Below are 23,660 nucleotides of genomic sequence, written 5' to 3' on the forward strand. Positions count from 1 at the left end.
AAGTATGTATATACAGAAAAAAAAAAAAAAAAGTATTTTTTTTAAACAGCACACTAGAAATAACAGGACTTACAGAAAATACAAGCTTGGAACAGACCACTCAAAACCTATGCAGTTTTGTTACCTGAGGACCATAAAAGTTACTAGACTAATGAAAAATACCAGCACAATTAAATCTCCTCTGGTGTTCTCAACATCACAGTAATCTTTTAGAGCTCTATTGTCTGTTTTGTCTATGTGAGGCTCTTGAGCGTTTTTTAAGTTTTTTTTTAATGTGCACCATTTTTTAAGCCTTTAGTGAATTTGTTATAATATTGCATCTGTTGTTTATGTTCTGGTTTTTTGGCTTCAAGACATGTGGGATCTTACCTCTCCAACCAGGAATCAAACCTGCACCTGCTGTATTGGAAAGTGAAGTCTTAACCACTGGACCACCAGGGAAGTTCCACTCTTGAGCATTTAAATGTACCAATCCAAATTGAGATGTGATGTAAGTGTAAGATACACACCAAATTTCAAAAACTTCAGTTCAGTTCAGTTGCTGTGAACGACTCTTCAGCCGTGACTGAAGAGTCACGTGACTGACTCTTCAGTCAGCCGTGTCCGACTCTTTGCGACCGCATGAAGTGGAGCGTGCCAGGCCTCCCTGTCCATCACCAACTCCTGGAGTTCACTCAAACTCACATCTATCGAGTTGGTGATGCCATCCAGCCATCTCATTCTCTGTAGTCCCCTTTTCCTCCTGCCTCCAATCCCTCCCAGCGTCAGTCTTTTCCAATGAGTCAACCCTTTGCATGAGGTGGCCCAAGTATTGGAGTTTCAGCTTTAGCATCAGTCCTTCCAAAGAACACCCAGGACTGATCTCCTTCAGAATGGACTGGTTGGATCTCCTTGCAGTCCAAGGGACTCTCAAGAGGCTTCTCCAACACCACAGTTCAAAAGCATCAATTCTTTGGCACTCAGCTTTCTTCACAGTCCAACTCTCACATCCATACATGACCACTGGAAAAACCATAGCCTTGACTAGACGGACCTTTGTTGGCAAAGTAATGTCTCTGCTTTTCAATATGCTATCTAGGTTGGTCATAACTTTCCTTCCAAGGAGTAAGCGTCTTTTAATTTCATAGCTGCAGTCACCATCTGCAGTGATTTTGGAGCCAAAAAAATAAAGTCTGACACTGTTTCCACTGTTTCCCCATCTATTTCCCATGAAGTGATGGGACCAGATGCCATGATCTTCGTTTTCTGAATGTTGAGCTTTAAGCCAACTTTTTCACTCTCCTCTTTCACTTTCATCAAGAGGCTTTTTAGTTCCTCTTCACTTTCTGCCGTAAGGATGGTGTCATCTGCATATCTGAGGTTATTGATATTTCTCCCAGCAATCTTGATTCCAGCTTGTGCTCTTCCAGTCCAGCATTCCTCATGATGTACTCTGCATATAAGTTAAATAAGCAGGGTGACAATATACAGCTTTGACATACTCCTTTTCCTATTTGGAACCAGTCTGTTGTTCCATGTGCAGTTCTAACTGTTGCTTCCTGACCTGCATACAGATTTCTCAAGAGGCAGGTCAGGTGGTCTGGTATTCCCATCTCTCTCAGAATTTTCCACAGTTTCTTGTGATCCACACAGTCAAAGGCTTTGGCATAGTCAATAAAGCAGAAGTAGATGTTTTTCTGGAACTCTCTTCCTTTTTTGATGATCCAGCGGATGTTGGCAATTTGATCTCTGGTTCCTCTGCCTTTTCTAAAACCAGCTTGAACATCTGGAAGTTCACGGTTCATGTATTGCTGAAGCCTGGCTTGGAGAATTTTGAGCATTACTTTACTAGCGTGTGAGATGAGGGCAATTTTGCAGTAGTTTGAGCATTCTTTGGCATTGGAATGAAAACTGACCTTTTCCAGTCCTGTAGCCACTGCTGAGTTTTCCAAATTTGCTATGAAAAAATAATGTTGAATATCTCATTAATAATTTTTATATTGATTATATGTTGAAATAGTTCACCTGTTTCTTTTTACTTTACTTTTTGAAAATATAGCTACTTGAAAGTTTAAAATTGCACATGTTTCTCATATTTCTGCCAGACAGTGCTGCTTTAGAACCTTTAACCCTGGGACATGTGCTTTCCCCTTGGACATATAGGTCATTGAGGACATTTGATTCCAATTGAAAGCAGTTGCATTGAAATTAAAAGTCTGCTCCAGTGTCTCATGCTCTTGGATTGAAAGAATTAATATTGTTAAGAATGACCATACTAGCCAAAGCAATCTGCAGATTTAATGTGGTTCCCTATCAAGTTATCCATGACATTTTTCACAGAACTAGAACAAATAATTTCAAAATTTACATGAAACCATAAAAGACCCAGACTTGCCAAAGCAATCCTGAGGAAAAAGAAAGCCATATGTTTATATCTGAAGTCAAGGTGAATATGTCATGGAGGCAGTGTATATATGTCTATGTGTGTTTAGAGGGATGGGGGTGTGTCTTTCTGAAGAGTAGTTTAGTGGAAAAGGTTCAGGCTTGGATTATTTTTCACCAATTGCATGTGACCAGAGACAAATTACCTTTTATCTTTTTAAAAATATGTATTTATTTACTTATTTGGCTGGGCCGGGTCTTAAATGTTGCACACCAGATCTTGTAGTATGTGGGATCTAGTTCCCAGACTAGGGATTAAACCCCGGGCCCCCTGCATTGGGAGCGCAGAGTTTTAGCCACTGGACCACCAGGGAAGTCCCCACCTTTTTCCTTCATTTCTACTTACTCACTTGTTAAGGATTATAATACTTACTTTGACCGCGCAATTATTAAAAACACTCTGCTGTGATAAACTACATTAATGTTAAATTCAAATTATGTGAGTAATGTATGAAAATGATCTGAAAATGTTCAATAGGTAGAGTCTATGCAGATTTACAGTTCAGTTAAATTTGGTGGGGTTAAAACTCTTCTGTATGCATTTAGAAACGTAGGCTGTAAGTATGGTTATGGTCTGGAATATTTGCCAGATTGGGGCCGAGAGTTCTGGCGTTGTGCTGCCCTCCTGTGCTGTTTAAACAGCTCAGCAGGTCAGTTACATTCCTGCTTCATGAATGCTCTGCGGGGGAATTCTTATTACTTACCCTCTTCTGTCCTCATGTGGTGACAGAGGGCCTAACTATTCTGGATGTTTCTGTTTCTTTGGTGAAGGAAGCCAGATGGAAAACCACCCTGAAACATTTAGGTCAGAAAATCAAATCCCAGGTTAAGGAAAAAGGCAACAAATTGCAAATTGCATTAGATACTAGAGATGTAATTGGTTCACTGATACAGGAAGATCTTAAGCAGATTATTGAGGTTCGGAGAAAAATACCATTATGACAATGTCAGAAAAGGCTTTTTGTCAAGAACAGAAACACAACTCAATGTCCTTTTATTATGCTAAGAATTTACAATAAAGCGATGGTTTTCTAAGCAGAACATTAGCCCGGTGAAATATGAGATTCACAAGCACAGCTCATTCAGTGCTAATTCTCTTAGCACAGCCTCCAAAAGCGATTCCTTTCCAAGAGGTTTAAGGTAATTTATCAACATGACAATTCTCTGGAAAGTTAAGAAAACACACTGAAGGAATGATAGAATGTGAAACCATACAGAGAAACAAGCAGAGGTGGTCAGTGGGTGGCACCTTCTTTACATGCTTAGCTCCCTATCTGCTGGTGCCCAGGCCCCATCCCAGGCCTGCTGCCACACTGGCCTCCTGCTATTAGAACCTAGCCACGCTCTATTTAGATGAGGTATATGTGTGCATATTTTGTTCACGTGGGTATACAGCATGCAGGGACATTACATGACTTACCTTTTAGTCCACTCCTGCCAGGCTTTCATATCCTCCACTTGGCCAGAACTATTCTTATCAAGATCACCAATGACCTTCATGACCAAATCCAATGGTCAGTTTTCAGCCCTCATCTTACTTGACTTACCAGCAACATTTGAACCATTTGATCTCTCTCGTCCTTGAAACATCTTGTTTTACTCGGCTTTTGAGTCACCTCTCTCTTGGCTTTCCTCCACTCCCATCAGTGGCTCCTTTATATTCTCTTCTGTTTAGAGACTTCCCATCGTTTTGATTTCTAAAAATTGTAATGCTCAGGCCTATTCTCTATCTAAACTCACTCCCTTCATGATCTTATCTAGTCCCAAGGCTTTAATATCATCTAAATGCTTAAAATTTCCAAATTTGTGTCTCCAACACAAACCTCTCTCACCTGACTTCCAGACTCGTATATACAACTGCTTACTCAATGTCTCCACTTGGATGTCCATGTCTATCTCACACTTAGCACACTCGAAGCAAAATTTGTTCCTCCCTCAGTCAACCCCATTTCAGTATATGGCCAAACCTTCTTCAGTTGCTTAGGCCAAAAAGTCTTGGGGTCATTACAGACTCTTCTTTCCCATACACTCTACATTTTCAATCATTTGGCAAAGTTTGCTGGCTATATCTTTAAAAACATATCTGTCCACTGACAGATGAATAGATAAAGAAGTTGTGATACATACACACAATGGAATATTACTCAGCTATAAAAAGGAACACATTTGAATCAGTTCCAAAGAGGTAGATGAACCTAGAACCTATTATACAGAGTGAAGTAAGTCAGAAAGAGAAACACAAATATCATATATTAATGCATATATATAGAATATAAAAAGATGGTACTGACCATCCTATTTGCAGGGCAGCAAAGGAGACGAAGACATAAAGGACAGACTTTTGGACACAGTGATGGAAGGAGCGGGGGAGTGATTTGAGAGAGTAGCATGGAAACATATACATCACCATATGTTAAATAGACAGCCAGTAGGAATTTGCTGTATGACAAAGGAAACCCAAAGCCAGTGCTCTGTCACAAACTAGAGGGGTGAGATAGGAAGGGAGGCTCAAGGCGGGTGGTGGTGGGGTGAGGATATATGTATACCTATGGCAGATTCATGTTGATATATGGCAGAAACAATATTTTATAATATTGTAAAATAATTATCCTCCAACTAAAAATAAGATAAAAATTTTAAAACCCAAATATCATAACTTCACACTTTTTCCCACATACATTGCTACCACCCTGGTCTGAATCAGCACGACCTCTTTGGATTACTGCAATGGTCTCCCTACTTCTCTCGGGCTTCTTTGAAGAACTTTCCACACAGCAAAGTGATCAAAATTAGCCAAAGTCAAATCAAAACTCCCCACTCAAAGATGGCTTACCTCAATTGGAATAATATTGAAAGTCTTTATCATATCTTATAAAGTATACATGATCCAGGGCTCTAGTTTCTTTCTGATCTCATCTCCTACCTCCCAGCCCCTACATACTCTAACCTGCAAGTCCCTTTATTGTTCTTTAGCATCCCAGGCATATTCCTCGGGGCTCTTGGATTTGCTGTTTCGTCTGCCTGGAACACAAAATAATGTAGTCCATGCCCTCATTTCATTGAGGTCTCTGTTCAAATGTCATTTAATCAGAGAGTCCTTCCTAATATAGCACCTGTCTCCATTACTCTCTGCACCCTCAATGACACCAGTTGAGCACCTTTAATGGCATGATACCCTATGCTTACTTATTTGTGTATTGTCTGCCTTCCACACTTGAGTATTAACTCCATTCCATTAAGCAGGACTTTGGCTGTCTTTGTTTTCTGCTATGTCCCCAGAGGGTCTGGCATCTGGTAAGAGCTCATTAAAAATTTAATGAATGAAGGAATGAACAAATATTCATGTGAACAGTTATTCAGAGAGTGGTCAGGAACAGAAAATGAGCACTTTCCAGTATTTTTTTAGCTGTAAGTTTGTGTAAACTGAAGACTGAGATGGTCATTGAGAGAGGTTTTCTCCTTCATATCTTCTCAATGAATGTAGTTGAAAATGGTGAGTTGGTGGTGAATATGTTTTTTGTTCTAAATTCCATATTCTACTCATGAAAGTTGTCCATTTATGTTTCAATCATGGAAATTAAGGTTGTGAAACCAGAGTTTGCTATTTCCCCTTCTTATGAAACCAGCAATACTGAATTTTCTTACTATATTTTACTTAAAAATGAGAATTTTTTCTCTAATTAAAAATACCTCATGAATTTTTTTTTTCTCTCAAGTCTGACCTAGCTCAGTTTTAAACCGTTTTTGAGTCGTTTCTTTCAAAGATGCTATTTTTCTTTTCAGAAATTCGAATCTCCTTTTCTCCAGAACCTTCTATTGATGAATAGTAGGTAGACTAAGCCAATGAAACTTCAGTGATAAAATTTACAAACTCACTAAGTCATTGCATCATCTACAAGGGTCAGCACAGTGGACTCTGGACTCAGCTTCTGAAGGGCAGGCACACTGGTCCTAGCGCCTTGCCTGCACCTTTCTGTGGCTTTGGAACACTCAGTCTTCTTAATCTCGGGGCCTCATCTGCAAGAGAGGATAATGGCATTTGTCTTGCCATGGTGGTCTTATGAGGGTCAAATGTGATGAAATCAAAGAAGCTGCTTTCAAATATGTAAAGTATTAATCAGGGATGTCTTGGGTTCTACTAATAGAAACCAGTAACAAACTAGCTTGGAGCAAAATGGAATTGTTTTACAAACACAGGCTGTCCCACGGAACTGAAATCCATGTAGTTGGACCTCCCGAGTTGCAGGATCCAGAAACTGGGGAGTTTAGGGTGCTCAGTGTTATTTGTCTCTCTAAAACCCGGGTCTCAGGACCTCCCTGGTGAGCCAGTGGCTAAGACTCTGCATTGCTAATGCAAAGGGGCCCGGGGTTCAACCCTTGGTCAGGGAGTGAGATCCCACATGCCACAACTAAAGATCCCTCATGCCGCAATGAAGACCCAGTACAGCCAAATGAATAAATAAATAAATGTGAAAACCTACGGTCTCTCTCCTCCTCCTCTCTTTGAATGTCCCTTTCTTTCTTCTGACACTGCAAGCAATCTTTATCTCCATCTCCATCACATATGGGCCAAAGATAGCTTTCTTAAAACTGCTCTTTCAATTCCGAATCTGTATTACCTTATGCATCTCTAACTTACAGTTTACTAACTGAAGTTTTTGAGACCTGGTTTCGAATTTCCAGGAGAGAGGATTTGGTGTGCCAAGTTCAAATCAGATAGCTACCAACTCTCCCCTCTCTGGTCATCTTCAAGAAGCAAATGGGAGCAATGTCATATAATCCCTTAGCAGAAAAGGCTAAGGGAGCAAACTCTCTGAGAAGGTTGTGTGGGGCAGTGAAGAAAAGAGTGTTGCACAGGTCAACTGTGATGAAAAATATGGAGAACATTCCACATATACTTTTTCCCATACTTCTGAAAACTTTATGTGGGATCTGACCTGGTCGTATGATTACTTTTGGCATATTTGTAAATACAGGTCTCAGAGAGTCCTGCCAACCACACCATACCTTTGCATTACGTGTCAGATTCATGTCTCCAATATTATCTCTGTTACCCATTTTTGTGTGGGGCGGGGATTATAATACCTGTTTTTAAAAACTAACTATTATTGTTTGGTTGAGTTGAATCCCCATGGCTGCGTGATGGTTTTCTCTAGTTGCTGCGAACGGGGGCTACTCTCTAGTTGCCGAGCGTGGGCTCTAGGCGTGCGGGCTTCAGTAGTCACAGCACGTAGGGTCAGTGGTTGTGGCGCATGGTTGTAGTTGCTCCGAGGCCTGTGGGATCTTCCTGGACCAGGGATTGAACCCATGTCCCCAGCATTGGCAGGCAGATGCTTAACCACTGGACCACCAGGGAAGTCCCTTTGTTACCCTCTTAAGGAACATAACCTCTTATTCTTTTTTCCCTCAAGGATATAGTTCATTTCAATATATATACTGACTGTAACAAATCAAATTCTCAATCTTCCCTATTCTTTATCTCCCAGACTTTCCCATTTGTATTAGTTGTTGTTCAATCGCTAAGTCATGTCTGACTCTTTGAGACCCGTGCACCGCAGCACACCAGGTTTCCCTGTCCTTCACTGTCTTCTGGAGTTTGCTCTAACTCGTGTCCATTGAGTCAGTGATACTATCCAACCATTCCATTCTCTGTCACCCCCCTTCTCTTTCTGCCCTCCTGTATTAGTTAAGGTTGACTATAAAATGTTATTAACAAATCGACCCAAACTAACATGGTTCAACAAAGTAGAAATTCGCTTTCTCCTCTTGGGTCAAGTCATTGATGGTGGCTCTATCATCTTTAACGTGTGGCTTCCAAGGTTGCAGTGATATTCACCTTAACAGTCCATGGGAGTGGGGAGAGAGAAGCAGAAGGGGAGGGGTCATGTGATAGGTTTTATACACTAGGCTGGAAGACACCTATCACTTTTTCCTACATTCTGCTGGAAAATACCTATCATCAGACCACATCCAACTACAAAGGAGGGTGGGAAATTTAATGTAGCTGGGCAGCTGTATGCCTGGTTACAATTCTGATACTGAGGAAGAAGGTGAGAATGGCATTTGGTGGACAGCAAGCCATTTCTGCTGCATCCTCCCTTTGTGCTACTTCTCTTATTTAATGGCACCATTCTCTCAATTACCCTTAAAGTCATCCCCCATTTCTCCATCTTTCACCAGCCTTCGTATCTGTTCTGACTACCTAAGCAAACCCACATTCATTCCTTGGTTTCCATTCCTTCCTCTGTGCCACAGCTTAAGGCCCTTCTATCTCTTGCTTAGGCTGCCCAGGTGGCACTAGTGGTAAAGAATCCACCTGCCAGTGCAGGAGATGCAAGAGATGTGGGTTCAGTCCCTGGGTTAGGAAGATCTCCTGGAGGAGGGCATGGCAGCCCACTTCAATATTCTTGCCTGCAGAATCCCAGAACAGAGGAGCCTCGTGGGCTACAGCCCATAGGGTCACAAAGAGTTGTACACGACTGAAGCGACTTGGCACACACACACCTCTTGCTTGGGCAACTGCAATCAGCCTTGAAAGTCACCTCCCTATGTCAGTGCCTCCATGCTTATCACAACCACCCTAGACTCTGCTGTCAGATGCCATTTCTGAACCCAAACATCTGACTGTCCAAGACAGCTTGGGGCCCTTTAATTTTTTTAATTAATAAAAAAACATGTATTTATTTGGCTGCACCAAATCAATTAGTTGTGGCACAAGAGATCTTTCAGTTGTGGTATACAAACTGTTAGTTGTGGCATTTGGGGTCTAGTTCCCTGACCAGGGATCGAACCTGGGCCCCCTGCATTGGGAGCGCATAGTCCCATAATTTTTAATTAATTTTTATTAGAGGTACTTCCTTGGTGGTCCTTGGGCTAAGACTCCATGCTCCCAGTGCAGAGGGCCCAGGTTCAATCTCTGGTCAGAGAACTAGATCCTGAGGGTTGCAACTAAAGATCAAAGATTCCCTAGTATCACAACTGAGACCCTGCGCAGCCAAATAAATAAATAACTTAAAAAATTTTATTGGTGTATAGTTGCTTTACAATGTTGTCTTCAACTGTACAGCAAACTGAAATAGCTACACATGTGTATATATATATATATATATATATATATCCCCTCTTTTTTGGATTTCCTTCCCATTTAGGTCACCACAGGACACTGAGTAGGGTTCCCGAAGCTATAGGTAGGTTCTCATTAGTTATCTATTTTATACATGGTATCAATAGTGTATATATGTCAATCCCAATCTCCCAGTTCATCCCACCCCCCCCCCACCCCCTTGTTAGTTTGTTCTCTACATCTGTGTCTCCATTTCTAGACTCCACATCTATGCAGCTTGGGTCCCTTAACTGTTACCTCCACTCCTGGTCAAGGTGGTGATCACTGCATACAAAGTATCTGCAGCTATGCCTTTGTAACTCAGTAGCTCACACCAGACAGCCTCCTGTTCTCTGTTCCAAGCCCTCTTTCTCTGGTCTCATGGCTCATGCTTCTACCCTTTTGCCTCACATCTGTGCTCTGTGCAAAACTCAGTTCCCTTTCGATTAAGGCCATAATGGGATTGTCCACCCAACTTTCATTTGGCTCCGCCCCTAGACTCCGTTTCTCAGGGCACAGGCTTGTTCTTGGTCAGGAGACATGTTTGAACAGTGCTCATGTTATTCTCTTCACCAAAAGCTCCTTTGCTTACTGAATAAAGCAGACTTTTTCACTAGCATGTCACCCCCATGCCTGTCATTGTCTGATCCCAACCCCCAATTACCACCCCTGCCAATACATCTTTATAATTTTTATGGTCTCTCTGGAGTCCTCAGAGCATTTCTCCAAGGGCACTTTCTCATTCTTCAAGATCTGACTCATATCACCTCCTTGACAGCTTCCTCTTTCTCTCTCCTTTGTACTCCATCTTTGAACACAGTTCTTCCATATTCTGCTATCTATGGAGAGGGTGGTCTCCTTATCTAAGATGAAAGTGTTAGTCGCTCAGTCGTGTCTGACTCTCATGGACAGTAGCCCTCCAGGATTCTCTGTCCTTGGGATTCTCCAAGAAAGAATACTGGAGTGGGTAGCCATCCCTTCTCCAAGGGATCTTCCTGACCCAGAAATCAAACCCCAATCCCCTACATTGCAGGCAGATTCTTTACCATCTGAGCCACCAGGGAAGCCCTCTAGGATGAATACTCCCTAAAAGGCAAAAATTGTGACTTCCTCATCCTTTCATTATCCACACTGCTGAGAATACCACCTTGGGGACTACCTTACCCATGGTGAGAGGACATCATTCCAGTGCTTAGAACCTCCTACTGCTTCAGTGGCTCCCCTGTCATTCAATCATGGATTAAAACCCTGTGTAGGCCTACCTCGCTTTGTTTGAGCAGATGTTGCTGCTGTTACTCCCTCCTCTCTCCCCTTTGTTCCTTGAAGACAAAATCACACTTCAGAACTTTTGTGTTTGCTGTTCCCCTGCATCCTCCATTTTAAAAAAATTTTAAGTCTTTTGAATTTGTTACAATATTGCTTCTATGTTTTAGTGTTTTGGTTTTTTTTTTTTTTTGGTCAGGAGGCATGTAGGATCTTAGCTCTCCCACGACCCATGGAACCCCCACCCCCTGCATTGGAAGGAGAAGTCTTAATCACTGGACCACCAGGGAAGTCCTCTGCTGTTCCCTTTATGGGGACACTACATGGCTGCGCTCTCTGGAGTCCTCAGAGCATCTCTCCAAGGGCACTCTCTCCATGAAGCCTTCCTGGACCACACTAGTCACACTGGAACCTCACAACACTCTCTTTCCCCCTCCTCTTGTTATTCTCCATAGTATGTATCACTTCCTTCCGGGGTATGTATATTTCACCCATGTATCACTGTGTATTTTCTGTCTCCTCTCCCCTTACTAGAGTGTAAGCCGTCATCCTAGTGTAAATCTGCTTGTTTACCTCTGTATTCCCAGAGTCTCGGATATCAAGGCACTCAGTAAATATTTGTAGAAAGAAAGAATAAGCAAATTAATAGAAAATGCTCAATAAGTATTTATTAAATTGAATAAAAAGGGTCAGAAACAGACTGTGAAATTTCCAAACTCTAAAAATATGTCGGTTTAGGAGCATAGTGAAATTGAGCGAGCGTCGCCTCACCGTAAACATCCTCGAGGAAGGATTAAAATCGTGTGCTCGAGGTGGGAGGGGCAATGGGGCCAGGAAGCGTGCGCCTTCGCAGAAGTTTTGGGGGCTGCCTGACTTCCCCCCTGCGAGGAACTGCACCTGGGAGGCGAGCTTGCTGAGCCGCCCCGCCGGGACATTCGGCTACCACACAGGTGTTTTCTTTTAAGTAATTTTGGTCTTCGTCTCTCTCCTAAGCTGTTAAAGGACACACACAAATCTTGGGTGGCTTATGAGCCACTTCTGAGCTCTAAGGAGAAAACTACCAAGAGTGAAACTGACAACAAAAACATCACCCAGGACGAGATTCTGGGTCTTGGGGGCAGCCGAGCCCCCTTTTTCAGAGCAGCGCGAGTGTAACTTTCTGTCTTCTCCCTAGGCTCCGCCTTTAGGCTGTTTATTGGAAATTCTTCTCCCGGGCTGTCTTTTAAAGCCGCCGCCTACTGTCCACAGGAGGATGGCGCTCACAGCTCCGGGTTCTCTTCCCTCGGGGACTCCGTCGTATTTTTTTCACGCTTCGTCGCTACTACAGCAGACGCCTGCCCTCTCACTATTTGCCCCGCAGTTCTACGGTGCCTTGACTGTAAACAAAACACTTTAGATCATAGCAAGGTCGGAGTAAGCACAGCCTTTCTGCTGGCAGCCAGACGTCTTAAGGTGGCGTCACCGTGACTCGTTTGGTTTTCAAGATTAACAAAGCGACAAAATGGTGGTCCTACATACTAGTTAAAGAAATATTCAGGGTGCGTAGGGGATGAAAATATCCATTTTTAACTTTTCTGGAAGATATTAATTCCACGAATAAAATCAAACATCTGTGGCAAGGTGTAATACTCTAGGATGTCTCCATTTACATAGATATGGTAGCTATGTACTTATGCATCTGAATTTATGCTCATATAGAATAGAGAATTTTTTAGTCCAACAACTGTGTAAAGATTTCAACAACAATAATCTATAATTTCAGGAGTAGGGTATAAATTATGGTATTGAGACCTACCCTAATTTTTCTGTCCCTTTTCTCCATCTTCTCCAATTCAGTAAATTAAGTGGGGGCATTCGACCTAAAATAAAGAAAGAAAGATGAGACCTTTTACTTAGATGCCAGGTGAAATATTTTCTCTCCATCAGGTAGGAAGTCCGGCCTTTGAAAGCACTGCCTCTCTTGCTGCTCTCTGGGTCTCACCCTGCCCTTTTGGAATCTGCATTTTAGTCATATTAAGTGCAAGGTCATACCAAAGGCCAGTGACAGTCGTATTTAAATATCAGGGACCACAGGCCACATCAAGAAAACAGCTGCAAGCAGCCCAGAGCATGAGAAGGAGCCATTTTGAATCATTTATAGGAGAGGAGGACCTGCAGACTATAGACAGGAGACTCATTCTGGGTGATACCCAGAGAAACTTCTCTTGAGTCTCAGTTTCCTCATTGGTTAAAAGACAAGGTTGAACCACAGGGTTTCCAAGGTTCCTCCTAACTCCTACATTCTGGAGTGTCTGAAGCAAGGCAGGCACACAAAGTGGGCAAATACTATGTGGGTTAAGAAAACAAGTTAAATGTCAAACTCACCTGTAGCATAGATGCCTAAGAAAACTGTAGTGCACAATTGCTGTTGGGCACTGTTAGAACCGGAGATTACTTTCCAGTAAAATGTGTAACTTTGTTCCAGAACAAAAGGAGGATAGGGAGGGCAGTTAAAGACCCTTTGTTTCAGATATAACAGCCTGTGCATCCTGTTTTAACTTCCATCACCTTGCTCAGGAGCACAGTTAGGTAAATTTCAAGTTGCAAAGGGGAGCAGAGAAATGCCGAAATACTGGGTTGACCAAAAAGCTCGTTTGGGCTTTTCCGTAGGATCTCCTGGAAAAATCCGAACGAACTTTCTGACCAACCGAACAATCTCAGACGTGAGGACACGGCTGTGGTTGCTCTGGAAATCACTTCGCAATCCGGACTTTCCGATTCCTTTCACTCCTAGAAGACCCGCCGCCCTTTAAAAGCGTAACTCACTTGCATCTGAATGGTGTTCTGGGTGGGTTCCAAGAAGTTGAGTCTGGTAGGAGAGAAGGGTGGAGGAAGGAAGAAGCTGTTGTGTTTGGCGGCTGGACTCAGGTAGAGGAAACTGCTACAACCCGGCAAAGAATTGAAAAATACAAAGAGGAGACGAGTTCCCACACGCAGCCCGCGTCAGTGATCTGTACTTGGGAGGCAAGAACCTGGCCAGGGGGTTAACCTGGTTTTTTTTTTAAAACTAAATGTGTCTGAGACAGCTACAAAGTTTATTAGGGACTTGAGAGACCAGTTGGCTTTTTGATCTTGCAATCCTTTCTTATTTTTTATTGAGGGAGACCTTGGGTTCAGAATACATGATTAAGACTGCATCTATTCAAGGGTAATTTATAGAAAGACGTCCTCCTAGACGTCTCCCCTAAGCCCCTAGCCTCCCCTAGAAATAGCAAAGACTTCTAGGTTAAGGGTGAACTAACCACTGCTCACCCCCAACTTAAGGCACCCAAGGCCGAGGAGCTCCCCGCCTCCCCCGCCGTGTGAGCGATTGGGGGCCCCCGGGGGAGAGCCCAGCTAGGGGGCCGAGCTCCCACACTGCGTCCCCCCATCCCCCGCTCGGCGAGTGCGGGGAAAACAAGATCGCCAGCCATGGGTACCACCACTGGCGGCCGAGCACCTTGGAGCTCTCCCCGGCTTTCCCGGGCGAGGAGCCGGGGAGGTGCGCAGCGCCCGGGATCAGAACACCCGCCGGCCGGCACCTCTGCCCAGGCCCCTCCCCGGCTCCCGGGCCTTTTGGCGAGCTTGTTTGTCTTATTTGTAATTTCTCCTAGGCCAGCCGGAGCAGGTCTGCTGGCAAGCCGTGCGCCTCCCGCAGTCACGCGACCAGCCCCGGGTCCCGGCCGCGCGCTCGGCGGCGGCTGTGGCGGCGGCGGCGCGCCCGGGAGGCGGGGAGGCGCGGCGGGGCCACCTTAAGGCCGCGCTCGCCAGCCTCGGCGGGGCGGCTCCCGGCGCCGCGACCAATGATCTCCTCCTCTGTTTAAATAGACTCGCGGTGTCAATCATCTTCTCCTTCGTCAGCCTCCCTTCCACCGCCATATTGGGCAACTCCAAAAAGGGGGCTCGTCTTTTCGGGGGTGTTTTTTTTTTTCTTCCTCTCCGCTTTCCTCTGGGCTCACTCTCTCGCCGCTCCGCGACTCCGCGACGCCCGCAAGGTTTGGAGAGGGCGCTCGGGCGGCGGGACCCGCGGGCTCGCGGCGGCCGGGACTCGGAGCGGCTCTGCCCCCTCCTGTCTCGGCGGCGCTCGGCTCCCCTCCCCTCCGCTCCCCGCCCTCCCGCTTGAACGGCCGGGATCGGGGCTGCCTGGCCCCGGGGGGCTGCCCCTCGCCCCCTCCCCCAGCCCCGTGCGCGCCTAGACGCTCGGGCGCTGACTCGGCTCGCGTTTGTTTCTCTTGGCTCCAGGGGCCGGCGCAGGGCTTATAAAGAGGGGCTCGGGCTGGGTCGGGGCGTTTTGTTTTGTTCGGTTTTGTTTGGCGAGAGAGAGAGAGCGCGCGCAAGAGCCTCAGTCGCCGAGACCCCCCACCCCCACCCCACCCCCGGGAGGAAGATGTCAAACGTGCGAGTGTCTAACGGGAGCCCGAGCCTGGAGCGGATGGACGCCAGACAGGCGGAGTACCCCAAGCCTTCGGCTTGCAGAAACCTCTTTGGCCCGGTCAATCACGAAGAGTTAACCCGGGACTTGGAGAAGCACTGCAGAGACATGGAAGAGGCCAGCCAGCGCAAGTGGAATTTTGATTTTAAGAATCACAAGCCCCTGGAGGGCAAGTACGAGTGGCAGGAGGTAGAAAAGGGCAGCCTGCCCGAGTTCTACCACAGACCCCCGCGGCCACCCAAAGGCGCCTGCAAGGTGCCGGCGCAGGAAGGCCAGGATGCCAGCGGGGCCCGCCCGGCGGTCCCTTTACTTGGGTCTCAGGCAAACCCAGAGGACACGCATTTGGTCGATCAGAAGACTGATGCCCAGGACAGCCAGACCGGGTTAGCGGAGCAGTGCCCTGGGATAAGGAAGCGACCTGCCGCAGATGGTAATGACCCTTTCCGATGCCTAAAATGTCTGTGTCTGTCTGCCGCGCTCCTTTCCCTGCTCGAGGGTCTTTAACCGCAGCTTTCTTTTCAGCGAGTTTTGACTTAGCTTTTGGGGCGGAGGCGGGGGGAGCACACTTTGCTACTCTGAGGTGCATGAGTACATGCTATTTATTTAGTTGCCTGCTTGTCTGTTTATGACTTTTAAGTCAGAAGCTTGAGATTGTGTTATCTGATCATTTCTCTAACTGAAAACATCGCGGCTCCTCCCAGCTAGACAGCGGTAGGTATGTGACAACGTTGGGATGTTTATCAACTGCCTCCTCCTTCGCTTTGGAGAGAGAGCTTTGAAGCGTAGAAAATACACTTTCTGTTATGTGAAAACAACTTCATTTTGTGCCCTTAAAGGCCACTGGGAATGACGGACCCAGGATTGTGGGTGGAGGTGGTGGGTTTTTTGTCCCTTGACTCTTGGGCTCACTTCTGTCGGCCATTGTTTTTTTCTAATAAAGATTGTTTGTGTGTGTTCTTTTTAAAATTCCCTCTTGCCCTTAGATTCCTCTCCTCAAAACAAAAGAGCCAACAGAACAGATGAAAATGTTTCAGACGGTTCCCCCAACGCCGGTTCAGTGGAGCAGACGCCCAAGAAGCCTGGCCTCAGAAGGCGTCAGACGTAAACCACTCGGTGGGTTGATGACTTGGAGCAAATAAGTGACACCCCAGTTGGGTTGCAGGAACTCGTGGGCTTTCAAGCCCCAAGATAACCCGATCTCAGTGGTGGCTGGCAGATGAAAACTTGTGGGCTTTTGTTTTATGCTTTGGGAGGACAAAAAGGTAGGAATGGGGAAGACTGGGAATCAGTGGGGAGGTACTATAGTTTTTCCCAGTTTTCACCTCCTGAGATTATTTTCCTTTGAAGCACAACTGATCAGAACAAGTGTCTCAGGCAAGTACTTGTAACCAAGGCTCCGTGAGTAGGAAGGTCAGTTCCCTGAAGGTGCCATCAAAACATCCCCAGAACAATAGGTTCTTTTTTCATCTGACGAAGAGCGGGGGTCTGCCTCCATCCCACTTCATGAGAATTCATCTCCCAGAGGACCACATTGACTCAGTAACAGATTTTGAGCTCGACATGGGCAAAAATGGCAAATAAATGATTTAATTCAAAACTCTGAGGTAAAAGTGAGGCACTTTTCCTCACTGAAAAAGTGGTTCATATCCAGATAATCAAATAGTTAGAAATGTCACAAGAGAAATATGTGACTTGCTTTTGTCTTTACCTTTTTCATATGCTCTCACACTCTCTGGCTTCTGATAAGTTTGGAGGCTGGAGAAGGAACCTGTGTGTTGAAAAAAATAAAACTGAAATGGAAGGCTCAAAAATACTAAGGTTCCTGCGGAATTTCTGATAACACTGAAGTTGCAAAGCAGAAGTTAGAGTGACTCTGCCAGAGTAAGCAATCCAGGAACACGTCAGCATGTGTATGCTAATCATGCTATAACAGGAGAAGCTGGGTACTTGTAGAGGAAATGGAGAGTAGTTATCAGGGCTGGCAGGGGTAGGTGTACCCCCAACATTAGAAGTGGAGATTTTTGCCATTTACTAAAATATGATCAACATGAAAAGCTAATTTGAATAATCAGCCCCCAGCTTTACACGGATTGGTCTTCTTAAGGATCAAACTACACATATTCATAGTTTGTAAACTTCTTACAATAACTGTGTCCTTCTTTCTCTCTCCAAACACACTCACTAGCCTAGCAAATAAAGAGATCCTAAAAAATGTTTACACTAACTTTTAAAATCATTTATAAAAATTTTAAAAAGGATGAAGGTGAGGTTCAAGTTGGTTGTGTTTTTAAATCAGTCTCATATATAGGACTTGGCTACATATACCAGATATTTTTCAGAGCTTATATAAAACAGTGCTATGAAACCTCTACATCACAGCTTCTATATATGAAGTAGGTAAATTGGATGGAAATGATTTCTGAAGTAACCCTAACACCTGCGGCTCTTGGTTTGTGACTTGTGGCATAGGTCATCAGATGAGCAAATCAGACCTGCTGAATTTTGATCTGGCTCCATTCTCACATACCGAGAAGCACTTGTTAGTAAATATTGCCAGTTCAGAGAATACAGGAAATCGTAGTAAGGACCTATTCATAAGCATTCGTGTGTACATTTCTACATATGACTAAGACTAGAAAATTTTGAGGGAAAAAAAAGTGAATAGAATTTTCTTTGGAGAGCCTTTATAAATATCATTGCCAGTTATTTTTCAAACTGAGAAAATTCTGCTACTCTTAAGTGTTATTGGTTTCTGAATTTTCCCATGTCTGTTCTTTCTCATCTTTGACCCCAATTCTCTAGACCAGGGTTTCTCAACCTCTGCACTGCTGACATTTGGGGCCGAATAATTCTTTGTTGAGGGAGGCTGTCCCGGGCATTGTAGAATGTTCTGGCAGCATCCCTGATCTATTGAAGCACATGCCAGTAGAAACCCCTCCTGTCATACCCAGTGTGACAACCAAAAATGTCTCCAGACATTGCCAAATGTCCCCCTGGGGGTGGGGGGGTGGCGAGGGGCAGGCAGCAAAATTACCCACTGTTGAATACTGCTGTTTAGACAAAAGCCTATAGCACAGGGGAGAGTGAAAAGCCAGTGAGAGAAATGTTGGTTGGAGATGACTCTAGTCACCAGCTTTTAGTATGTTCGTTCTTTCCCATTGCTCAGGTATTTCCCAGCTAAAACTAACAAAATAATTCCGGTAATATATTGGCAATGTTATTCTAGTGCCTTTTCTTCTAATTCTTTCTCCTTGTTTCTTTTGCAGAACTAAGAGTATGTTTCCTTGTTTATCAGATACATCACTGCTTGATGAAGCAAGGAAGATATAAATTAAAAATTTGGAATACATATCGCTGACTCCAAGAATGGACATCCTTTACAAGCACTGAACAGCAACAGACTTAATAACACTAAAGTTTTAGGCACTCTTAAATCATCTGCCTCTAAAAGCGTTGGATGTAGCATTGTGCAATTAGGTTTTTCCTTATTTGCTTCATTGTACTACCTGTGTATATAGTTTTTACTTTTTATGTAGCACATAAACTTTGGGGAAGGGAGGGCCGGGGGGTACTGAGGAATTGGCATGGGGGGGTGTATTAAGAGCTTGCTTCGATTTAGAGCAAGGACAAAAATATTTGACTTGCATGAAGAGAAGCAGTTTGGGGGAAGGGTTTGAATTATTTTCTTTAAAGATGTAATGTCCCTTTCAATGAAAACTGATATTTCATTTAAAAAATCATCCAAATTTGAACACTGGCTGCAGATAATTGCTATTTATTTTTACATGAAGTTTTTTTCTCATTTGGGAGCTCTGATGATTCCGTTATGTAGTAGCAAATGGCTTTTTTTTTTTTTTTTAACAACAACAAAAAACTCAGTGCTCCCCACTAGTATCCCTTACAATTGGCATTTACCAGTATTCAGCAGTCTGGTAATCACTCCAGGTACCTCTGGGCACTCTGGCATGTATGTGGGGAGTGTTCTGAATGCTCAGAATTGACCATTTAATTTTTATCAGATTTTTGAGAACATTTCTTAATTTTCTTTTCACTTCAGGGTGTGTAGACACAGTCAAAATAATTCTAAACCCTTGGATATTTTTAAAGATCTGTAAGTAACTTTACAAATAATGAAATAATTTTTAATTTACAGCTTCTCATTCTGTTTCTTAATTTGTCCAAAGGATAGTGGTATTTTTAAAGGAAAGTGCATATAGAGAAAAGCACCCGTGGGTTGGTGAAATGGATACTACATCTTTAAACAGTATTTTTACATTGCCTGTGTATGTGTATGAAACAAAACCATTTGAAGTGTACCTGTGTACATAACTCTGTAAAGACACTGAAAATTATACTAACTTATTTATGTTAAAAAGATTTTTTTTTTTAATCTAGACAATATACAAGCCAAAGTGGCATGTTTTGTGCATTTGTAAATGCTGTATCGGGTAGAGTAGGTTTTTCCTCTTTTTCTGTTCTTCTGTTAAATAATATGGCTATGCTTAAAAGGTTGCATACTGAGCCAAGTATAATTTTTTGTAATGTGTGAAAAAGATGCCAATTATTGTTACACATCAAGTAATCAATAAAGAAAACTTCCAGAGCTATTCGTTGAGTTGAACTGTATGTAAATATACCTTACTAAGCTTGAGGTGTTCGACTTAGCATTCTAGTCATTTCCACAAATGTAATACGATGTGGCAAATACCTAGATAATTCAGGCCTACCACTCAGATGATGTTTATGTAGGACCGAGTGTAGTAGTCACGCTTTTCCACTTAGTTCTGTATGGGTGGACAAAACTTTAGAAGTGGAAAGTGGGAAAGCCACATTTTCATATTAATAAGATGGTAATATTTTTATCTTCTAGAATATGAATGTGTCAGAACCAAAAATTCTTACATAAGTGTAGTCTGATCACACACTTGCAGGATTGAAAATGAAACTAACATGGTGACTTCTCTAAATTCTGCATTTACACACACACAATGTTGTAAGAAGCGAGTTCAGTTGTTCAGACCCCTTAAGCTACACCTCTCTTCCAAAATATTCAGATATATAGGTCCTTTAGCAGGGGGCGTGCATTCCACACTAATTTAGATAGAACAGGTATCCTTCAAATTGAACTGGCCATCACACACCAGTTCCTCAACTTTACATTTCCTGGTTACACTCTATACAACCTAAAACTGGTTAATCTGAATACCCAATCTGAGGGTTTCGGGGTCCCATATCCACATAGCAAAATTATTTTTTATTTAAATAAGAAAAAAACAGCATCTTAAAGTAAGATTTACTAAGATGATCCCTCTAATTTAAAATTCCCTTAGAAAATGTGGCTAAGGTGTAAAAAGTAAATTATTTTTTCTAGGAATCTGCGAATGGTTAAATCGCAAAAATCTGGATTTGGATTAAATAGTTTCTCTTGAATAGATGCATTTAATTTATTGCACCTCAAAGGGGGCTCTAAACAAGATAATTTCAGCTTATTTTGACCCGAAATTGCTTATCCAAAAAAAAAAAAAAAAGGATTGTCTGCGACTGCCGGGAAGGGAAAAATAGGTCCTTTGGTGGCTGGGCCACATCTTCCAAGTTGGGGTATTATTTTAATTAAAGGCTAAAGGTGTTTTTGTGATTCTGTTCAAAACACGAAGGCAGGGTGTTTTTCAGGAAGAGACTGAGAAAGCAAGAAAAACAATTCAAAATGGGGAGGAAGGAGTGGAGAGTCAGGAAATAATGAAATAAAGTCTCTCTGAGCCAAAAAGTACTTTAAAACGTGTTTCTAGCAGATGGGGGGCAAAAATTCTTTTCTAAAAGCTGCTTCTACCCCCCACCCCCGTTTCTTTCCCCAAGAGGCATCGTTAATCCGAATTTTTAGAGATTGCGTTTTAGGAGTACAGGGCCAGAAAGAAGTGGATGCTCGCCGCGCCAGGCACGTTCACAGGAACGCAGCCCCTAAAGTCATCGTGTCGGTCCTTCGCCCGTTCTGCGTCAAGTCTCTAAACGTGTCCCCGAGATTCTGACCGTCCTCTCCCCGACCCCGGACTGCCTGGCCCGCCGCGGGCGTCGCTCCGAGGGGATGCGGCCGCCGGCCCAGGCACCCCCCACCCCGCTACTCGGGCCACCGCGCCGTAGTCTCTCCGCCCTGAGCCGCAGCCCTACGATCGCCCGCCGCGACAGTTGCGGGGTCGGGCTGACCGGAGCCTCGGCAAGAAAAGACTATCAAATCTAGCTCCTCGTCTGCTACCGGCGGCTCCCGCAACTCCCGGATCGCTGCGCGCAGTTCCCGCGCCCCAGGCACCCGCAGGCCGTGAAGGGCGGCTGCGCCTCGGCCCGCGCAGCTGGGCTGGGCGGTTTCTCCGAAACTTGTCTCTCTCATCATCTCCCCTCTGGGCTCAGAAAGAAGCGAAAACCCCCATTCCTCTCCACGATCAGACCCTGTCCATCAGTACCCCGTCAACTCCAGGGCGCTGGGGAGATGTGAGCGGAGGGGAGAACCTTTCCGAATTCGTGGACCCTCCAGGGCAGCAGTCCGCTCCCACCCCCACCCCAGGCTCCAATGATCCGCAGCCCCGCGCATTTCGAAAGCCTTCTCGGCTCGCCGGCGGCCCAGGAGGGCCGTAGCCGCGCGCTAGAGGGGCCGAGCGCCGCTGCCGCTCGCGGGGGTCGCTTCCTCGCTTACACCCGCTCTGCCAAGTCCCCCGGTCGCATCCCCGCTGCCCAATGAAGGGGATCAAGGCAGAGCAGGGAAGAACCAGAAAACTGTGGGTCCAGGGGCGTGATTGCAGACGAAGGGGACCGTGGAAATCTACAGGAGGGGAGCGGGGCGCGCGGCCTTTCAGGCCACGGTGCGCCCACCGGCCGCGCGCCAGGACCTTTCCCGGATGCCGAGGAACGTTGCCTTCGCCATTTCATCTTCACCCTTGTTAGCGTAGACACTTGTTCTTCCGAAGCTTTTTCTGACTGGGAAAAAAAAGTGTTTTAAAAGCTCATCTAGGATCTGCTGTTTTCCAGACTATGAGTTTTTTTTTTTAAGTTTGCCAAGTCTTTCACCTGGGCCACACCCTATGCTCGCTCCCCTCCCTCCCGGCCAAAATTAAGGTAAAAATCCTGCGCAGTGGGAGAGAGCAAGAGGGTCCACGGTCACACTTGACCCTCCCTTCCCCGCGTGTCGGCATGGGGGCGGTGGCACCGCCTGTATCTCGGCTTGCGTGGGGGTGGGGCAGGGTGGGGTCAGCGCCAGCCGGGACCCCGCAGAACCGAAAGTGTAGCCTTCGCACGTCAATTCGAGGCCCCGTGGAGTGGGGGTGGGGGGGATGGTGGTGCTCTCCGCGTACTGGGCCTGTCCCGCGTGGGAACACACACAAGAGGGAGGCAGGAGTCAGTAAGTGAACAGTACAAAAAGGAGTAGAGGCGGGCTGGGCGCGAAACATCGACGCGCCTCAAAAGGAAGACGAAGAAAACGCCGGGAGAAGGGCGCGCAGCCTGGGGACCGCGGGGCCGGGGGATTGCATCATTGCAGCTCCCCCGCCAGAAAAAAATGGGCTCCGAACCGCGGCCACCATCATGGCGCTCGGGCCGGGCCGCGCTTCCCGCGCGCCTTCCCCGAGCGCACGGGGCCACGGGCGCTTCGCATCGAGCGAGAGATTTGCGGACACGTCCCCCTTCCCTCTTTGGCACCCGGCCCCCACCCGCTCCTGTCTTTTGTGTCCTTGTGGACATGTGTGCGTGCCTCCCCGCGAGTGTGTGTGCAGACCCGAGAACTTGCAGATTATTTTTTTTTTCCTCTTTTTTTTTCCCTCCTGTGCTGGTGGTTGTAAACTTGATTGGCATTGGCTGCGCCCACTGACCCCGGCGCCGAGTCCACTGAAGATTTAAGGTGGATCCGAGAGGCTGCAGCTTCGGGCGGAGTCTCGGGCTTTTAGCTAGTTTTGGAGGAAAAAAAAAAAAAAAACCCCAAACCGTGCGCCCGCCGTGTTTTTACGCATCCCCTGCGGTACCAGCCCTGGCGCCCGCCCCGCCCCGCTGGCTCCTCCCTCCTCTCGCTTCTTTCCCATTGGTCCGCGAGTGCAGTTTGAATTTTTTTTTTCCTTGGGACGCTTGTTTTCTTGGGGGGGGGGGGGGGGCGTGTGGAATCCTGCGCCCCAGATCGTGTGATGAAAGCTACCTCGGCGGCCGGAGGTGGGGTGTTGTAGCCGGTTTTGTTTAGGCTGGAGGGAGGTGGGTTGGTGGGCCGAGTTTCTAGTCCCAAAATTTCCTCCTAAGAGCGGTTGACAGTGTGCGCGCGGGTCGGGGGGCGTGGGGCCGCGGTAAACTATCTGGAGACGCTCGGGCTGGGGGGCACAGTGTAGTATAAAAACGTTAATGGATGTGCAGGGCGCGTCGTTTCCCCGGCTGCTGGCCAGTGAGACTGGGAGGCGCTGG

At 45.5% G+C, this 23,660-nt stretch overlaps 1 protein-coding gene and 2 long non-coding RNA genes across 4 annotated transcripts; 1 reads left to right on the forward strand and 2 right to left on the reverse strand.

Moving 5' to 3' along the window:
• Nucleotides 1-11,431: 11,431 nt before the first annotated feature.
• Nucleotides 11,432-14,504, reverse strand: LOC102405932. Of its 2 annotated transcripts, XR_006550392.1 has the most exons (4): nucleotides 14,265-14,504; nucleotides 13,592-13,706; nucleotides 12,582-12,645; nucleotides 11,432-12,162 (listed from the first exon to the last, which is right to left on the reverse strand). It is a non-coding gene; the product is annotated as an uncharacterized LOC102405932 (long non-coding RNA). The 2 variants fall into 2 exon arrangements; XR_003108707.3 differs by lacking the exon at nucleotides 14,265-14,504 and having other exon boundaries at nucleotides 13,592-14,258.
• A 177-nt stretch (nucleotides 14,505-14,681) lies between these two features.
• Nucleotides 14,682-19,843, forward strand: CDKN1B (cyclin dependent kinase inhibitor 1B). Its single transcript, XM_006075661.4, has 3 exons — nucleotides 14,682-15,666; nucleotides 16,220-16,349; nucleotides 18,503-19,843. The coding sequence occupies exons 1-2, from the start codon at nucleotides 15,192-15,194 to the stop codon at nucleotides 16,339-16,341; spliced, it is 597 nt and encodes a 198-aa protein (XP_006075723.1). The 5' UTR covers nucleotides 14,682-15,191; the 3' UTR covers nucleotides 16,342-16,349; nucleotides 18,503-19,843.
• Nucleotides 19,844-21,914: 2,071 nt separating this feature from the next.
• LOC123333205 lies at nucleotides 21,915-23,412 on the reverse strand. The gene is made up of 2 exons (XR_006550393.1): nucleotides 23,087-23,412; nucleotides 21,915-22,199 (listed from the first exon to the last, which is right to left on the reverse strand). It is a non-coding gene; the product is annotated as an uncharacterized LOC123333205 (long non-coding RNA).
• Between the last annotated feature and the right edge of the window lie 248 nt (nucleotides 23,413-23,660).

Source organism: Bubalus bubalis, chromosome 4 (genome assembly GCF_019923935.1).
Source record: "Bubalus bubalis isolate 160015118507 breed Murrah chromosome 4, NDDB_SH_1, whole genome shotgun sequence".
Lineage (NCBI taxonomy): Eukaryota > Metazoa > Chordata > Mammalia > Artiodactyla > Bovidae > Bubalus > Bubalus bubalis.